At 39.8% G+C, this 19,527-nt stretch overlaps 1 protein-coding gene and 1 long non-coding RNA gene across 3 annotated transcripts in view; one reads left to right on the forward strand and one right to left on the reverse strand.

The window, feature by feature from the left end:
• TET1 (tet methylcytosine dioxygenase 1) overlaps positions 1-16,145 on the forward strand; it is a 64,959-nt gene extending 48,814 nt beyond the window's left edge. The window contains exons 10-12 of the mRNA XM_051616622.1: positions 4,936-4,956; positions 6,526-6,865; positions 10,738-16,145. Of these exons, the coding sequence (XP_051472582.1) occupies positions 4,936-4,956; positions 6,526-6,865; positions 10,738-11,879 (1,503 nt within the window). The 3' untranslated portion in view covers positions 11,880-16,145. The remainder of the gene's footprint in view (positions 1-4,935; positions 4,957-6,525; positions 6,866-10,737) is intronic.
• Positions 1-19,527, reverse strand: part of LOC127383537 (uncharacterized) — a 71,328-nt gene that overhangs the window by 40,949 nt on the left and 10,852 nt on the right. The gene's annotated exons all lie outside the window — the stretch shown is intronic.

Consider the following 19,527-nt stretch of genomic DNA (forward strand, 5'->3'; position numbering starts at 1 on the left):
GGGCGCATGCTGCCATATTGGATTCCAAAAAAGTATTAAGTTATGGCCAGAAGTGGCTGGAGAGACAAGTAGTCTTTTTTTAAGAATGTATTGTGGAATAGTTCTATGACTGTAGCTATCCGTGATCATCCGATGTCATTTCAGCTTCAGACTATGCTTGCTGGTGGTGACTCTTTCTTTCTATGGATTGTACATGGTGTGTTTGCTAATAATTCCAAACATAAGCAGCATGGAAAATGATGACCTGCATAAGGATGTTTTGTAGGCCAGAACTGATTGTTGTCTTTCAAGTTCTACCGGTTTCTAAGTCTTGCAGAACATTATCATAGAGGGTCTCTACAGCCTTTGTGGCTAGAAGCCACAGGTGTGATTCCTAAGACAAGGAGTTTGCTGGCTGTTCCTCTCTCCAGGTGTGTATTATGGTGCTACATGTTGGAAGCCTAAAGCTAAACATGTTGTAGTTGTGCAAAGAGGGTGACAGGACCTGCTGGGCTTTCTTCAGTCTAGGTCAATTGAATGATGATCAAAATTAGGGTTGTTAATTTTGGCTTATAACCAAATCTGGTAATAACATGAAAACTAGTGGTAAGAACACACAGAAATGACTACGTGTCATTCTAGCATCTGTCTGGCTACCTCCTGCATTCTGGTCTAATTCCAGAAGCTGCTTGGGCTGCCTATCTTGTTTAAAATACACTGATTTCTTACAGATCACTGGTAATAATGATGTAGGAGTCATTTACATCTTAGCTATGCCATGCTTTGTAAAATGCTGTGTGCAAGTAGTACCTCTGAGGTGACAGCTTTTGTATAGATGATTGTTTTCTGATAATGTGGCTATTAACAGAATGAGAACGATTTGCACTGCCTTACAAACATCAAACACCCATCATTTTATTTACTGTTTTTCTCGCGTCTTCTGTTGGAGATTTTTTTTTCCAATGATACTCACACCATACAGTTTAAAGCCTGTACAAAAGTACTTGTCATCTTGCACCTTGTTAGTGTTGGTAAGATGTCTTCCCTTTCTCCTTATTCTGACACCAAAAATCTTAATTTCTAAAATCTAAAGTTCCTCTAAAAGGTTAAACACTGTATAAAATGGTACTTGTGAATGCTGCCAGCTCTGTCATCTCTCAGGGCGTAAGTGACACCTTTTCATTTTCTCCTTTCAGTTGTTGGTGAATCACTTTTACCACAACTATGAAAAGAATGCTGCACAGGGCACCACAGCAAAGGAAAACCAGAATCTATTTAAATGATTTAAACCAGGCAAAGACATGAATTCAGAAAAGTTTAATTATATGCCTGGAGTTTATGAATATATTATCTAATGAGCTGCCAATAACAATTTCCGTGCTGTGTCTCTGCCAGAACTTCAGAAGATCATTCCTGTATTTCTCTGGGTTTACATTTTGATGATCAGCTTCATTATTGGTGTGTGACTGAAAATACACGAGGCTGCCAGTTTTGTTAACAGTGTGAGAAAATGGTCTTGGAAATGTCATCTGTAGATAAAAGATAGAACAGTACATCTTACAGAAACTGGGGATTACTGTGGGGGATTTGAGTTGCTGACCATGTCTCCTAGCCAGCAGAACCACACCCTGAACTGAGCAGAGTTGCTTTTTGTTAGAAAAGCAAAAAATAAAAATGAATATTCCCTGTTTGTTCTGTAGTAGAATGAGAACACTTGGCAGTTCTACAGAGGTGTCAACTACAAAGTTTTTATGAAAGAAGCAAAATTAATTTCTGCCTATGAATCGAATTTTTAAACAACCTCTTAAGTCAATAAATACACTGTCAGTTTTTACTCAGACCCTTTTGTCATCTTCTGACATCCTCCTGAGGGCCACTGATGCAGTTAGAACTGCAGTGCTAGGGTGCAGGGTTCTTGTGGATGCAAAGCCAGACTGTAAATAAGTAACACACAGATAAACACTTTATAGCTATTAATGGAGTCTGTGAAATATAAGTTATTTTTGGCTTTTTATTGGGTTAGCTGCAAAGGATCGCATCCTTCATACCTGTGTGGATCCATTTAAGTCACTGACATATGGGGTTTTACAGGGACTGGAACAAAATGTTTAATTAAGCCTTGGCTAGTGCTGTAGTGGGTATGTGGGTGTTTCTGATCCTATGGGGCATGTTGCCCTTTCTGCTGGGCTTGGGGAAGGAGAGAGACCAGCTGCAATTATGTGTAATCATTGGTGCCACAGAGTCTGTAGCAGGCACTGTGGAAGAAAGGAAGATAAATCTGTATTTCAAGGGCAGCTACAATATAAAATTTATTATTGGCAGCAGAACTAAGTAGAGTCAACCAGCAATCCATCAACAAACTGTTCCTGATTTTTAAAAAAAAAAAAAGCACCCCATAATCCTCCGCTCTTTCAGTGACTGTTATTCTGTAGTTACAGCTCATCAAGTCGTTCTGTACAGGTCCAGGCCTGTGCCATAAATGACCCTGTCTCTCTGAATGGTTGGGTTATGTTCTGGACCATGCCCACACCTTGCTTTAGGAGGTACAGAAATGCTAGATGCTTAAACGGGTCCTTCGGGTTATGTCAAATAGGATTAAAAATAAACCCCACAGGGCTGTAAAGGAAGGGGTTTTGTTTCTGTGCTTTATTCTGGGAAAATGGAGAAAGATGACGTGTGAGCTCCCAGCCAGTGGTTTTTGTGCTGTGGTCACATTGCAGCACATGGTACAGGGAAGGTGTCGTGGTCAAAAGGAAAATGTGCTTGGGGTTCCCTGCTCTGACTTAGGCACGCTTGCTCAGGCCAAGGAAATGCCACAGTTGATCTCAGCTGTGAAGGAAAATTGACATTGTTCGTGTTTGTAATGGTGAGCAAGGATGGTGAGGTACCTCCGAGTCCCACGTGATGCCCACTGCTCTCCATCTGCATAGGGAAAAGCAGCACAGGAAACCTAATTCTATCTGTCAGGTTCAGAAAGGCTGTTTGACTGCTGAAACTTGAATTTAAAACATCTGTCTTATGACTCAGTGGAAAAGGCTACATCATTTCTACATGTGAAGTTCAAGAGGACAAAGGCAGATCAAAGAGCCCCAGAATAATGCACTGGGAGCTGTGCAGCTACAGATGTTTCTTTAGAGATCTGTGGAGGGAAATCCACTGAGCTCATGGGTGCATTTTAAGTTTAAAAAAAGTAAAAATAAAGCTTTACGACTACACAAGGTTTACCATAACACCACTAAACCCAGAATAGGTAGTGGTTTTGATCACCAAGCACACTGGAAACCTAAACAAACCATTTGGCCAACATTTTCTTTGGCTTTTGAGCATCCTGGATGATTTAGCTGCATGTTCTGGAAAAAGTTATTTAGAGTTGCAGGATATGCAGCCTCCCTGTGTAAGTGGGTTTTAACGAGCCCATGATTTTCTCATGTTTGGGTTTAATTTTGGTCAGATTGCAGCACAGTGTCAGTACCAATGGAAAATGTTGCGTTTAACTTCTCAGCCACGCTTCTCTTTTTCATTTTCTTAAAGAAATATTTTGCACGGAGTTGAGTATTAGCCTGGCTTCTGAGATGGATGTTTCTCATTTGGTGGATTACTCTGCTTCAGCCTTCAATCGCTAGCTTATCTCTAGGGCCTTGATTTATAGCTGGTTTCCATGTAACATTAACTTTACAGTTATCCACTTGCCATTGTGCCCTCTTTGTATTAAAATATATGATGGGAGATGCTGACCTTGAGATTTAACATATATTACATTTGCTGTCATGGTATTAGGCTGTAGGTATACTGGTTCTCAGGGTTTTAACATTATTTTTAACAGACATTCATTTCTGAACATTATGTATTTTAGCTCAGTTTTTCATATATTGTGTGTGTTGGAGTCAACTGTACTTCCAACACAGTTCTGTCAATATAGTGCAGCCCTCATTCTTTGGTCATCAAAACAGTTTTTTAGCCTTCTTGTTCTAAAGAGGGTGTTGGCTTTGTGGTAGTGGCAAATACTCATTTTTGCTTAAAGTAAGTTTTGTTTCAAACCAATATGAGTTTTGATTTTTGTCTCTGCTTGTTTGTGCTCCCCTGGGCCAAGCATTGTGAAAATGTAGAGCTAATCTACCTTTGCCTAGATGTAAGTCAGATGAAAGATGATTCATTCATTGTTAAGAGTACATATTTTTATGGAAAAGAGTAAATACTGTAAATGCACAAGAACAGCTTTCCATGAGAGTATCTGGTGAAGTGGATAAAAATTTAGAACTGGAAAATTTAGAATTGGTTGAGGGTCTCTGTTTTTAAAACAAGCAGATTGTGGATTGAATCCTCAAGATTTGGACAATTTTCAGACTAGTGCACGGGTCCAGACACAGGTTGGACAGAATATTTTAAAAGACAAGTGAGAATCAGGTAGTTTCTGATGAGAACACATGGGATCTAGGCCCCTCCATGCTAATTTACTGCCTGTGTTTTTCATTCAGAAGAGGAGGGTGTGCTGGACTTTCTAAGAACCTGAGTTATGTGTAATTGTGCTCTCTGTATGTCCTACCCTCTTTCACCCTTCCTGAATAACCTGGAATCTGCTGGCAAATTTCAACCAGGTTGCTCTGAACTTTACAGAAACTGAACTGTCTTTGGAGATGTTGAGCTTTTGTTCCAAGTTGTGACATTTTCCTGTTGAGTGTGGGAGATGGATGCAGGTTAGCTCCTCTACTGAGGAGGCAGAAGGGTCCTCACAGCCACAACGCAGGATATCTTGTGGGCATCTGCTGGCCCAGTAGCTGTAGGCACGGAGGTCTAGCCACTCCTGGCTTCTGTTGGCTGGCTTGGTGGGAGCAGGGAGAATGGTGCTGGGGTGGGCTGGGCATGTGGGAGCACGGGGGCTGGAAAAGTCCATAGGGAACCAGGAATCATTTGCTGCTCATGGAACAACTTGTTGTTTTTTCTAAATCTTCCTCATAGTCCCAAGGCTGCCCAGAAGAGGTAAGTGCGCATGGAGCAAGCACCGCAGTAAGCGCTACTCCTCAGCTTCTAACTGCCCTTCACTTTGCCTCCGTAAGAGCCCTTCTCTTGATCCTCTCAAAATGCCACCTGAAAAGCTCCTCTCCTTTGTCTGTGCTCCTCAAGTTCTCTCCTCTTGCTGCTCTGCAACTGTCAAGCTTTGCATATAGCTATTTATAAAGCCCTAACCACCACCTTATCAATTTAGGATTTTTAGCTTGTGATTCTGTGATTTTATTGTTCTAGAATTAATTGTGTGATGCCTTTGTGTGAAAGCTGTGATATAAAATACACATTTCTGTTTGTTTTTTTTTTCCCCATAAATAATAATATTGTTATTCTCCCCTGGATTGTTAGGCATGGTGACAAGATCCTGAGAAATTGGATTAACTTGTTATCATAGGCATCACATTCAGCCTACACAATGATGGAATGATAATGTTTCCATTTAGGGAGTATCATCTCATCCTTGGATGGCACTTGGATTCCTGTCTGTGTGTAGTTAGTCACTCCCTGTGAAGTAGCAGCTTAACTAAGCCATGACTTGGCTGCATGGCTTTCTAGTAACATAGTGTGTTGTTGTGGAGAGCAGCAGTCTCTTGTGAACACAGTAACACTGTAAATGGTGTGATGATTCCTACACCTGCTCCTACATGTGAGCTGCTGCTATCCCTTGGGAGGCATGGAATGAAAGTAGCAAGCACACTGCTGGCTTTAGAGCTTCTTTTGAGGTGAAGGGTTAATATTAATAGTGGCCAGAGATCTAGAAGGGCTGAAAATGATCAGTACTGCAAAGATTCAGCAGTGATTTGGAAAAATTATAGTAAGAAAACTGATACAAGTTTGAACCCATTTCTCCACATTTCTGCTGTGTCCCTATCAAACTGGATCTAACTAGCATCCTCCTCTTTGCTCCAGTATCTCACAACACAGTTTAATAAGAGAAAGTAGTTCAGTGTTCTGAGAGAAACCCAACATTTACTGGGTCTTGTGGCTTCATTGCAGCTGGAGTTGGGGAAGGGTGTTAACTTAAGAAAGCGTGTATGAATAGAGAGGGAGGGAGTTAGAGCTGAGGTTTACTAAAAACAGTATGAATGGGAGTTTGTCATTTGCTAGCTAAAACAAAACAGAAGACCAGTTCCATGTCATAGAAACCTCTTTTCTGTCCAGAAATATTTTTTTTTGGTGCTTCGAAATGCATCTGAACATCAAATATGTTTTTAAAAAAATCTGAATGCTTAGGAATTTACAGTGTATTTACAGCTTAGGTTATTTACCAAGGCTGGCATATATTTGTGCATAGTGTCAGCTGAGCCAAAGCTTCATTTTTCCTGTCCAGGACAGGTGCCTTGGGTCTTATTCTTCACCTACCCCATGATTTTTCTGCATCATCATCATAAATCAAACAAAATATTTGTCAGATGTTTCTGTTTGAAAGACCCATAGCACTGAGGCCACCAAATATGAGAGAACAATGAAGTCTAGGATGGTTGCCTTCAATATTTAAAGAACTTTGTATTTGACGTGTTTGTAAATGTTTGTTCTCACCAGGTCTGTACATTAACGAAGGAAGACAACCGGAGAGTGGGGGTGATTCCAAGTGATGAACAGCTCCATGTGTTACCTCTCTACAAAATTTCACAAACGGATGAATTTGGCACTGAAGAGGGACTTGAAGCTAAGATCAAAGCCGGAGCCATACAGGTGCTTACAGCTTTTCCCAGAGAAGTTCGAATGTTAGCAGAGCCTCTCAGAGCTACAAAGAAGAAGAAGCCAGACACAAGAAGGACCTCAAGTGAAAAGCAGCCCTTAATAGATAAAAAATATTCGACGCCAGTAAAGCTGAAAACTGAAGCCCCGGAAAATCTTGGCAACACTTTGCATTGTTTAGGTGAGTGTGGTGCTTATTAAATTCTGCCAGTCTTTTCTGATGCTGTGTAGCCTCTTACCCATCAGGGGGATGGACAAGCTCCTTGATATTCAGTTCTATAAAATACTTCTGGATTTTGCGTTTTAGGGGCTAATGAGCAAGTCATTGTAGCCAATGTTCTCTCTAGGCACTGGAAAAAAAAACAGGCTATTGCCTCAAAGTAAGTTTGTGGTGGTGTGTTAACATCACTAAATTACTTCCAAGTTCCCTTATTCCAATAAATAATGGCAGCAGGATCATCCTGCAATATTGTTGTGGGAATGTTTATCTACACAACAGACACAAATCGCTGTCATTTGAAAGGACAAGAACTGTGCTTTCTCTTTCCTGTGAAAGAGACAGTGGCTTCCTCAGACTTGGTCAATGATAATTCCCTATCTCTGGCTTGGATACTTCTGCAAAGGAAGAGCTTTTATCTAAGATGACACTGCTTCTCAAATTGTTCCTTGAAATACTATTGGCAAGGGAATGTGTCACAGTGAGGTAGAAGGTACGCGCTGTTCTGTTACAAGATGACAATGGCTGAGTCTTCTGCCACGGAGCATGTTTGTGCGACACAGAATCCTGACTTGCCTGAGCTGTGTAGGGGCACGTTATGTATCTGTAGCTGGGGTCAGGTTTTTGGGCCAGTACCTCAGAGTATAGAACTATTCTATTAGACTTCACAGTAATGAGAAGTATGAAAGAGGGAAGAGGTGGAGGAAGCCATGGACTTAGGTTCTGTGACTAGAGGGGAAGAAGTAAATGAAAGGAATTAAAACGTAGCCCATCTGCCTTTTATCTGCTACAATTTTGCCTTTTTTATTTCATGAGAAACATCCAGATAGATGGGGTAGATGTAAGGGGAGGAGTAACAGTTAAATGTATTTAAAAGAACATCTGCATTTCAGGGGGTGGGGGGGAATTAAATCAATTTGATGTATTTTCCTAATTTGCACTTGGCTTTTTCTTTGGCTTAGCTAGAGCAACCAGTATGTGTGGCATGTAGTGAGGTGGAGTAGCGACAACAGGAGCAGTGTCACTGACACCTCCAGAACACTGGACAGACATGCAGTTAATCTACATGCAAATTTGGGAGACACAGTCCAGGCTTTGAAACAAATATAAAAGCACTCCTTCAGGCTGAGGACAACAATCCAACAATAACAGTGAAGCAATGATTAATAACTTCCATCCTGCTCGGGATGGACTGGAAGTCCCAGAAGCGTCAGAGGGCTCTGGTTTGGGAAGGAATTCTGATACTGTCTGATCTCATGGGAAAGTTGTTTTGAAACACTGAAATAGTTATGAACAGCCTACCTCTAGATGTCATTGTAGTGATGAAGCGACATGGCTTTGATATCTGCAAACCACTCCTTTTAACACATGGCACCGTATCCAGAGTTCTGCCATATGCTTTGTAACACAGACCTTCATTTCTTGAACAGGGAAAAATAATGAAATAACTGTAAACAAGCCAGCTTACATAACTTGTTTGGACTTGGAAGTATTTTGGTAAAGTAATTTAAAAGGGCTGCTGATGAAAATAAGTCACAGAGGAAGAAATACCTCCCTGAGTGAGAAAGTTGTGCAGAGGTGGAAAAATAAGAATGTAAATAGAAATACTTTAGTTTCTGTCATAAAAGTGCACGTTTTGTCATAGAAGCTTTGATAGCAGAGTCCCTCAAAACAGATGTCAGTGCTGGAATCCCCAGATTTGGTGCTGGCACACACTGCTGTGGTTGGCCACAGGAGCCATTTCAAAGAGGCTTCACTAAGTGGGCAGCAGTGGCAGGGGAGGGTCAGGCTTGCGAAGGGCAAGGTTTTGTGCTCTGTGTGAGGTAAATAACTTTAAGCATTTATGCACATCATCCTTTGTGTGTGTTCCAGCCACACAAGGGGATGGCTGGGTGTCACTGTGCAGACCCCAGCACAGCACTGCTGCCCTGCCCTTAACCTGCAGGGAAATGCACAGGCCTGTCAATTATGGATTTAGAATACTGCAGTATTGTACTTGGACACACACATTTTTTGTGGTTACAGAGGATGAGTCATTGATTGTACTTTCCATTCTGCCAGTGGCAGGTATCGCTCTAGTCCTGAGGAATGGAAAATTTTAGTCCAGCTGAGATTGTTAAGCTGAATATGAATACAAAATCCAAGGGTGTGTGAGGCAAAGGAGCTGAAACTAGACTAGGAAGTAGTTCCTCCTGATGGTAAATTAGAGGAAACTATTATTCAAATTGGAATCCTTTCATATTAATAGTGGCATTCAATTCTGATCATACCATTTAAACATAAACCAAGACAAAGGTTTGAAAAATAGGTTAAAAAGATAGAAAAATTTACCAGGGGAAGGAAAAAAGTACCAAATACCCTTTTTAGGTAAGCAGCAAATAAAGTACTGCCAGAAGTACCTGGAGCAAGTCAGATACTACTGTTACATTTCATCCTAATGTAAGGATGTAAGAATACTGAGCTACACTTAACTGTAAGGAAAAGATGTTGGTAACTGGTGTTTGCACATGATTTGCCCGTGAGGACGAAGACTTTAGAATACTGGTTTTGGTTTTAAAACATTTAAAACAAATACAGAGAACGTGCAATCAGATGGGATGAGATAACCACGGCATACACCATCAGTCATGGTTTTGGCCATGGTCTTGGAGGGCTTTGAGTTTCATTTCATAAGAAAAGGTTTCTAAAGAGTTGATGCGGTTTCCTTATGTCCCTCCATGATCTAGTGTTTGCATACTAATTATTGTGTCCATAATTTATCCCACTTTGCCTTTTTTGTATTCCTATTGAAAGAATGTTTTTTAATCCATCACTATATAAATTATTAAAAGACAATAGTTCTTCTATATTCGGTAAAGCAATTAACATTCTGTATATTTATGGAAAAAAGAAGGAACACTGACAGTCTTTTATGAGAGCTCTCTGTGGGCTGCTAAGTTTGCCAGCAAAACACATGTTAAGCAATTTCATGTGAAGCCCATGGATGTTGGTGGAATTCTTTCCCATTCCTCCAGTGGACTCTGGATTGAGCCCATAATGAGAATGAGTCATTTGAGGAGACTGTTCCACAAACAAGCACAACCATGGGGTGTCAGGACTAGAGATTGATTAGGGAGCAGACATAAATTGAACAAGTATGTCTCTACAAAGGTCTGAAATAATTAATATGTGGCAATTAGATGGAAGACAGCTGAATCACATCACGCACCTTTGTGAGGATGGATTTACCTGGAGTACGTTGCCAGTTGCGTTTTTTTTAATAAAATTTCTCTGTAGTTACTTGATAATGCACATATCGTTGTAATTAAGTCAGTTTTTTTGCTGTGATGGACAAGATCTATAAACACTTTTTCCTTCAATCATAATACGGGGTCAAGGCAGCCAAGAATTGTAATTGTTTCACAGGCTTCATTTCAGACAGACGAAATTTCATCATTGGTGTAAAAACAATTGCCCAGTGGTTCCTGCTAGCCTGGGCAGTGCTGAAGACCAGCAGCCAGCTGCTGGGAAGCGTGTGGATTGGGCTGTGTGAATCTGAACAGATCTGAGTGGTTCTTTCATTCTACCTGTTTATTTTATTCTTCTCCCTATTAAATACCTTTCTATTCCAGATACCAGCAGTCTGACTAGAAAAGATTAAGGCATTACTTCAAGGTTATTATGTATGTACTCATGGTCATACACTCCTAAAAAAGCTTAGAATAACAATTTTGAAAAATTCTAGTCATCACTTGTATCTTCCATATTAGAAAGCAAGTATGAAAATATTGTAAAAGGTGTATGTTATTAACTTAAGTGAGGAAAAGTACTTATCCTGTGGTGTGCATTTTTTTTAGGGAACAAAACAGATGCTTTAAGACCTGGGATAAAAACGGAGCCTTCTGATCACCTCTATGCCATGAAAAATGCTTCAAACGTTACTAAAAATTGTTCTTTATTAAAACAGTATACAGCTTCCTCCCCTTTTAAGGTGGATGATTTACATCCTTACTCATCTTTAGAACATAAGCCTGGCATAACAGCAGTGACTAACATTCAACAAGATTTCTCAGTTCCCTACGGGTATTTCGAGTGCAGTAGTAAGCAACCTCACGTGACACCTTACGTTAATTGTAAGAACTTTGATGTGTCGGTCAAAGATTATACTGGAATTTTGCTGAATGATAAGATGAACGGTGCTCCACCCATCCTTCCAGAGGTCACTGCTCCAGGCCCCCCAGCCCACAGAGACCCCCTGCCCACTATACTTGAACATCAGCCAGACAAACAGAATTGTCAGCTGCAGTTAGACAACTCTCCTTCTTCACAGATGATCAGCTCTTGTGATTTGTCAGTACCACAAAGCTCTCCAGCCAAGGATGCTGTTGGAAATGAAGCTGACTGTTCCCATGGATGCCCGATGGAAAAGGGCAGCTCCCATGGAGAGCAGATGTGTGATTTTGACTGTGTTGAGGAAAAGCAAAACAGTGCACTGGGACAACCAACCGAGTCTGAAGAAAAAGCTGAGGAACTGTGGTCAGACAGCGAGCACAATTTTTTGGATGGCGACATTGGCGGGGTGGCTGTGGCACCTTCTCATGGCTCTATCTTAATCGAATGTGCCCGACGTGAACTCCACGCTACCACACCTATTAAAAAACCCAACCGCAATCACCCCACCAGAATTTCTTTAGTTTTCTACCAACACAAAAATTTAAATGAGCCAAAACATGGTTTAGCCATGTGGGAAGCAAAGATGGCCGAGAGGGCAAAAGAAAAGGAAAAAGAAGCAGAAAGATTAGGAACCGAGAACACTGAACTCAACTCCAGCAGCAGGAAAACAAAGCAAACGAGTGAAAACAGAGATATTTTTTATGAAGACAACGAGTTCAACCAAATCCCATCACGAAGAGCATTGACTGTAACAAAGGACAACGTGATAACAGTATCTTCGTATGCCCTCACCCGAGTTGCAGGGCCCTACAACCATTGGGCATAGGTTTTTGTATCGAATGCCTCCTCTTGGTGCAGTGTTACACAGTGTTTTTTTAAGGTGCTGTTAAGAACAAGCCTTGTGTCGTTTACTATTTGCTCATCTCAACCATTTTAAGGCTGAGGTAAAAAAAAAAGGGGGGGGAATTTCTTCTTAAACTGTGACTTTAACATTTGGTGGTGCTCAAGCACATTTTAAGCAAAAAAAAAAAGTTGTATAGATTTAATACATTCTAAAAAAATATTTTCTTTAGGTTATTAACCTTGATTGAATCATTCAGTTTATTACCTTTAGGAATTTATATTTTGGTGCTTTAAATCAAGTCTGTTTACTACAAAAATCATTTATAGGGATTTTAACAGGTTCACATTTTATGATGTTAAATCAAGTTATATGGTAATAGCTCTACACAGCTCTTGGTGCTTAACCACATCAAACATTTAAAAATAAGCTGAATTATTACTTCATGGTGCCATTGCTTTAACAACTTCCAACCATTGCTATATAGTCCAAATTACAGATAAATCTTTTAGAAAACCAATGAATTTTTTTCTCTAGATTTGTCATTGTGTATGAAATGAAGTTATTGGTAATGATGGCTGGAAGTTGTTTCTAAGCTGTAAATATATATTTTAAAAGCACTTTCTATTTTTAAAATTAACTTGAAATAGTATAGTATAAGGATCATATTGTCTAAGGTTTGTGCATACTCTACAGAAGAAATAATTTTATTCTTGCTGTGTGGAGTTCCATATTGTTACAGCTGCAGTATCTATGCTAATAGCATATGATTGTTTTTAGACTTGCCCTTTTTCATTGAAGATTTTATGTTGCATATACACAACAGTTATAAAATACAGAAACATTTTGTTTTCAAGAGAGTGTACAAACATGAAATTAGGAGATGTCAATACGTGTGTTGCTATTGGGAGTTAGGAATATTATTTGTTTTTTTAAAGGCAGCGTTTGTTATGATTTTTTTGAGCAATAAGTGCAGAAGTCTCATTCATTCGGAGCATCAGAAGTTAACATGACAGCCAAGTGCTCCTAATGCCTCAGGGGTAGGATTGTTTTGGGATTTAAAAAAAAAAATACCCCGTAGAGTTGCCTTATTCTATTCTGGGAAAAAACCAAACAGTAATTTGGGGAAAATACAAAGGAAGTGTTGGGAAAGTATGAAATTTCTAATACTTAACAGCAAATTTTTCATGAAGAATAACCTATCTGTAATATTCACCAGCTTTCTAAGTTCAGTTTTTTTACAAAAATGTTCTGTAACTGTTTGAAGTGATTTATACATTTCATGTAGAAAGGGTTGTATTCTTCCTTCCAAACAGATGAAATTTATGTTCTCCATTTCTGTTGAAAAAGTGACATATCACTTAACGAGTATGTGCTAAACCAGAGGAAAACCAGACACTCCGTTGCTTTTGAATACTGTAGCATCCCACTCTTCTTTCTGATTCTCCTCTCCTATGTATTTCTTTTTTTAACCTTATTTATTTAAACAAATTACCAAATTATGTTAGCTAAGGACCAGACCTCATCCTGCAACTCCTTTCCTGGGAACAGGTGGAGCTGGGAGGTCTGCTCAGGCCAGGACCCCTCTGGTGACTGAGAGCTGCAGGATCAGGCCCCAGAGACAAAGCTGTACCTAACTCTGCCTTGGAGTCCTCCCCGGCCGGGTAACCTGTAGGGATGATGAGGTCAGAGTTTTCTAGTGTGAAAATATGCTAATAATGTACTTGATAATATTGTAAGGTAGCGGTGCTGTAACAGAGGAATATGGACTGTCTAGATCTGCTTTATTTAAAACCTAGACAAGGTGCTTTTTCCTTGAAGAGGTGCATTGTAAGTGCTATATTTACAGTTTTGGTACGAAAAGTCCCTCAGTTGCATTTTTAACACATAGTGTCAGCTGGGACCTTGGTGCTTCAGATGCGGCTGTAGATCCATGAGACTCTTCTCCTGTGTACGTGTATCTGCCTGTAGTGTTTGCAGGAGCAAGGTCTGAAATAGCAACCCCTATGTAACAAACTTGGGTTCAATTCCACAGATTCCTGTGGAAATTAGCAGAAACGTTGCTGGCAGAGGATGGCTGAATTGAATTGAACCCATTATTTGTATCTTACCTATTTTAAGTAAAAATTTGTACAAACCGGGTATGCTGCAAATTTTAGTTCAAAGCTTAATATTAGCTCAAATAGAGGATATGAAGGGATTGTAAATAATAATAAAACCAATATTATGCCATCATTTTGTACCAGCAGTTTTATGCTTCTTGACTATGTAATATACAGTATACATCAAAACATTATGGTATTTTGTGTGCCTTAGATTTGCATTTTAAAACTTGTCTATTTTTGGCGAGCCGAAGATTAGTAAGAATTCCAGCTGTCCATACAGTAAGTAGTACTGTATGTTCTCTAGCTGTTCCATTCATGTATTTGCTCTCTGAAAACCCTTGTCCAACACCACAATTGATCCTTTACAGAAAAGATCAGTCTGTTGGTTTCACTGATAGAGCTGACAGCTTTAGTTTGTATAATGCAAATGGAACAAATAATTTCTCATTCAGCACTCCCACGTGAGTGACTATTTTTCTACACAAAATTAGGAAGCTACTTTTGCCTTTTAAAAAGTTAAGACCGTTAAAGTGGATCGTTTTTACTTGAATGTTCCCCACTAACTGCCCATGTTTAACTTATGTATGATTGCAAACTTCAAGATATTCCACTGAAAAAACAGCAGCTTCCCTCAAAGAAGTGAGAAACTGAAAGGTGGATTGAAAAGGTTACCTGCAGACAGAGCCCCTGGCAAGTCACTGCTCAAGTGACAGGTCTACCTGTTTTGTAATGGCAATTTTAACAGAGAACAGTGTATCCTAACATAATAGTTACTGCTATTAATTCATAGGTGCTAAAACTCAGTTACTACTTTAAGCTTACTTACATGAGAAAAATATATCATCTGTACAATAAACTGTCATTGGTGGTGCTCTTTCCTTGACTGTCTGTCACATAACTGCTTTTCCAACGTGTCCCCAAGGGGCAGGTGAGCTGGCTGCTTTCACTGCCTGCTGTGGCACACTGCAGGTTGTGATTTGAGAAGCTAATGTTTTCTGTTGCTGTACTGCAGTATAGAAAATGCAACTAATTGCTGTTTTTACAACTATGTGCTATTTGTTGTAACATCTCAGAAGATTTATCAGTCTTGTACACAAATTATGTTGTTTTGAGCAAGATCAATTTATAACAGTATTTGTCTCTTTAAAATTTGCAAACCTGCAGGTCTGTTGCTTTTCTTTGCAGCCCACACAACCACTTGCAAGTTGCTCTTATCCCTTAACAAAGTGCTTCTGGGATGGCCGGGTCAGGAGCTGGATCTCAAGTTAAGGCAGCTGTCTAGGTCAGACCTGCATGCTTGGTTTCCAGCAGCTGGCACTATGCTCTGGGTGAAAAACCAGAAGATGGATTCAGATGTGGGCTGGTGGTGGGGTGTGGTTGTCTTTTGGTCCTTTTTCACAGTTAGCAAAAGCTGTTGTGATCCAACACCTCTGACTTCCCAGAAGATATCTCTCTTCCCTTTCTCCACTGGGTCCAGTACCACCACTCCACTTTCACTCTGGAGGGAAGGAGCTGTGCTTTCCGCAAGAGCCAGTTCTGTTTGACTCGCCAAGTCCCTGTTGGGAGTTACTGCAGTTGTGCTAAATAAATAGTGAATTTTACTCGTGCAGTTCTGCACTTACTGATTTGTAACATGCTGTTGTATTACACAACATAGAAAAAGTTATTTCTATAAATGTTGTAGTCACAAGATCAAAAAAGCTTTTTAAGAACTTACAAATAACCTGTGACTTTTAGCTGTAACAGTTGTATTCAGATTTTTTTAAGGACTTTCCAAGCTAACTTTTACTTATGAATAACTGCTGTTAAAAGTCCTTATCTATGACAGTGCTTCTCTATACTTAAAACAGGAAATAACTGTAGTATTTTAAGCAATGTTTTATGTTAAGCATGGGTAAATGACAACTCCTTTAGTACTTAAGATTATTAGTAACATACAACTGTTTGGGGTTTTTTAAAGACCTTTTTAATATCATTGCAGTATTATGCTAAATTTGGTTGGTTGAATTTGGGTTGTGTTTATGTTGCTGCAGCCCCACTGACTGCAATGTGCTCATTCTTCAGGCTTTCATGCAATTTTCATGTTGAACTGGATGGATATGGATACAGTTGACCGAAGTCTGTGCCAACTCAGACCCTTGCAACCTTACCACAATTTATAGATCTTGCAAGGACAGACGGAGAGAGATTTGGAATAAATGCTGTACTTCTGGTTAAACACAGAGGTGTTACTGTTTGTAGCATAAGAAGTGATTCAAGGTCTGTAGAGAGATATGATACCTTCACCTCAAGCCTCAGGGGTGCAGAAAGGTCTGTTTCAGACCACCTTCAGGCTTATGCTCCTGACTGCTTTTTTGATTTGTCTTCTCTGACAGGCTGTTCAGTGCAAGAGTTATGTTACAGAAGCTAATAAAGCTGCACCTTCATGCTTTTGTATTTAAAAAGTAAGGTCAATCTTGCCCTGTTCACTTCCCATGAAATTTCTTTCACGTTGAAATTAGCTCCTTTAATCAAGAAGTCACCAGCTTTGTAATCCATTTTTATGTATATGTGTGTGATTTTTCTCTTTTTCTCCACAGAAACCTTGTAATTTCTAGGTTAACAGGAGGAAATAACTGTGCTCTCAGACACAGGAAAAACTAAATTGCATGTCCACTTCCACACTTTTTATACATAACAGCAATTGCATCCAGGCAGCGTTGAAGAAACTCTTTCAGGTCTGTTGTGGTCACTAAAATTCAGATTGAGGTCTTTGTGACCTATCTTTCATAAAATTTTGTTATTTCTTGTGTGAAAGGTGTCTGCCCAACTGTGACCTGTGAATGCTGTCTATACTCTGATCTTAAATAGCACAGTTAGAGATGAGGAACAGTCTAATCACATCAGGAAATGCTTGCTTTTTTCTTAATTTTTTCAGGTGTTGATCTGACTTCCAGGAGGAAGTGCAGAGGGAATATCTGTCCATAAAATTACACTGCTGAGAAGATTGCCATTGGTTATTGTGACACCACAGTACTGCACTGCAGTGCCTGTGTTACAGTGTGGTTTCTAACCAGTTAGGATATGTTGTGTCACACAGCTGTGGATATGTGTACAAATTAATCTCTCTCCACAGCTTCTCTGGAGACAGTAATTCCTTTGTTCTCTGCCTCCATATACTTGTTTAAGGAAAAAAAGAGGAGGAAGAGAGCTGGTCACCCTGTCTTTAACCTGTGTAGCTGTAGCTGCACAAGGCAGTGTGCACTGCTGTCACCACTGCTCTGCTCCTTCCCACCATCAGGTTAGAGAATGTGGGAAGCTGATGGGATGCGCAGAAGTTGCAGGCAGAGCTGTGAAGGTACAGTTGGCTTTTAAGACAGCCTCTGTACACCAGAAGGGTTTGCCAGGGTGGTACTTTATATTGACACTTTTTTGGTACACCTAACTGTATAGTTGTAAACTTTGATATTTAGTCTGTGACACATGCACATTCTCCTTTGCTCTTAAACAGAGTGGCCAGTGTCAAAAGTCCTGAGGTTCTGGCTACTTAGTGGAACAGTAGAGAAACTGCCTTTGTTGTCTTGTGGAGTTACCTGATGTCTAACCAGATAGTTTTCACAGGTTCTCTACATGCTGCTCCAGTATCTTGCTGCAATATTATAGTGAAAAGAAAAAGTCTTATATTTGAGGTTTTCTGAAAGACCAAGGATTTCTAATTGTAGAATCTGATTGGGTAACAGTGTATGTATGGATCACCTCTTCTAAAGAGTGGTTGAAAATATATTTTGCATTTACTTTATTACTTCCCTATTAAAACATTTTTTGTTATTTCAGAGGAGTGATAACATTTTGGTTAATACTGTCATTTACATACTTGACTAAATTACAAAGACAATTCTACATAGTGCTGTGTTGTCTCCCTGAAGGACACTTAATTTCACTAGTGTTGATTAGCAGGTATTGCTTCCTGCTCTGTACAGATGACACTGAACACCACAGCCACCTTTCTCGCTCCATGGTTGTCTGCTGTGGTTAGGTCTTTTCCCAGTCAGCACTAGATCACCTTATAACCTGCTGCTAATTGCTTTAAATGCCTGTAACTACTCCAGAAGTTGTTCCTATCCCTCTGCAGACCTGCTTCAGCACTTGGCATCAGCAGTGTAGCTGTCTGTTTGCTCATTAATTCCCCAGGCACACTGTCGCTGTTTTGTATGTAAACCAGCCAGTCTTCATCTCAGGAATACCATAAGAATTTATTCTCCTTGTGACTCTTCCAAAACTGATTTATTTCAGCCATCTTTTATTATATTTGTGACAGTTCTAGGGTTATTTTACTTTATTTCATAGGGAGTGTAGAATATTGCAGTTGAATATTTCTTTCATTCTGAGAGAGAGACAATTCATTATCTGTCATGATCGGTGCTTTCTTTTTAAATCAAATAATCAGTTTTCCAGTTAATTTTCAGATTTCTTGATGTCATTGTTACATCCTGTTCATGTATCTGCAAGTAGCCAAATGAAAGAGACTTGGCAAGACTAGAAAAGTAGTCATCCCTTCTGAAAGCACAAGGTTTTTGCTTCTACTGCTAGCATCTCTGTGGAATTCCCTGTTCCCTTTTGAGATACTCCACCAGCCCTGCTCAAATCCTGACCCAAGACAGATGCAGCAGACCCTCCATATTTACAGAAATGTCTGTCTTCTGCTTATACCTCTGTGCAGAGATTAGTCACAGTCCTTGTGAGAAACTCAAGTATTGGGTAAGTTAAATGCCTTAACTAACATCAGACTGTTTGAAAACAGAATGGAACAGTGGATTATTTTGTTGTTTGTCCTCCGTAGCAGCAAGTGGAATTGACTGAGCTTGAGCAGAAAATAATTAAGTAGCTACTGCCTTTTATTAAAGGGTATAGGTGTGTCAGTATCACTGTTTTTCTCCTTCTGAGAAGACTTTAGGATCCTTTTCTCAGTCTGGTTTCCCAGTTTGTCATCCCAACACTCCTTGCAGTGCTTAACAACATACTCATAACTTCAGTTTTGAAGGATATGAGATGCTTCTCAATGCTGTATCCTGAATTCTTCCCACAAGAGCATCTTCTCTTTTCTTCTACTGGACCGTTATTTTTCCACACATACATACATCAGCATGCTTGAATCTTCCAACAGCACACTTGGAGGGAATGCCAGACTGGAGTGCTAAGTAACTTAAGGTGAGGAAGATGCTCTGTTTGGTGTGACTGATGCACAGGGCTGTTCCCAACACTTTGCACACCTTACCAGCTTTCCTCAAGTCAGAGGATGCAGCTGTAGCCCTCAAAAAACTACCTTTGTAAGGAGGATAGGCTGGATGGTTCATCTACAGGGAGTGACCAGTTAAAGCAGCTGAAGTGTATTCCAAAGAAGTGCTGCTGCAGTGGAGCAAGGGAACTGCTAGTTTGATGTTCAGTAGTGCAGTTGTTGCCACAGAACATTTTTAATACTGTTGTGGAAAGTTTTGTGACCTGATCAATATTTTACATGTATACCTGTATTTTTATTAAAATATTGTAAT

Source organism: Apus apus, chromosome 4 (genome assembly GCF_020740795.1).
Source record: "Apus apus isolate bApuApu2 chromosome 4, bApuApu2.pri.cur, whole genome shotgun sequence".
In the NCBI taxonomy this organism is placed as follows: Eukaryota; Metazoa; Chordata; class Aves; order Apodiformes; family Apodidae; genus Apus; species Apus apus.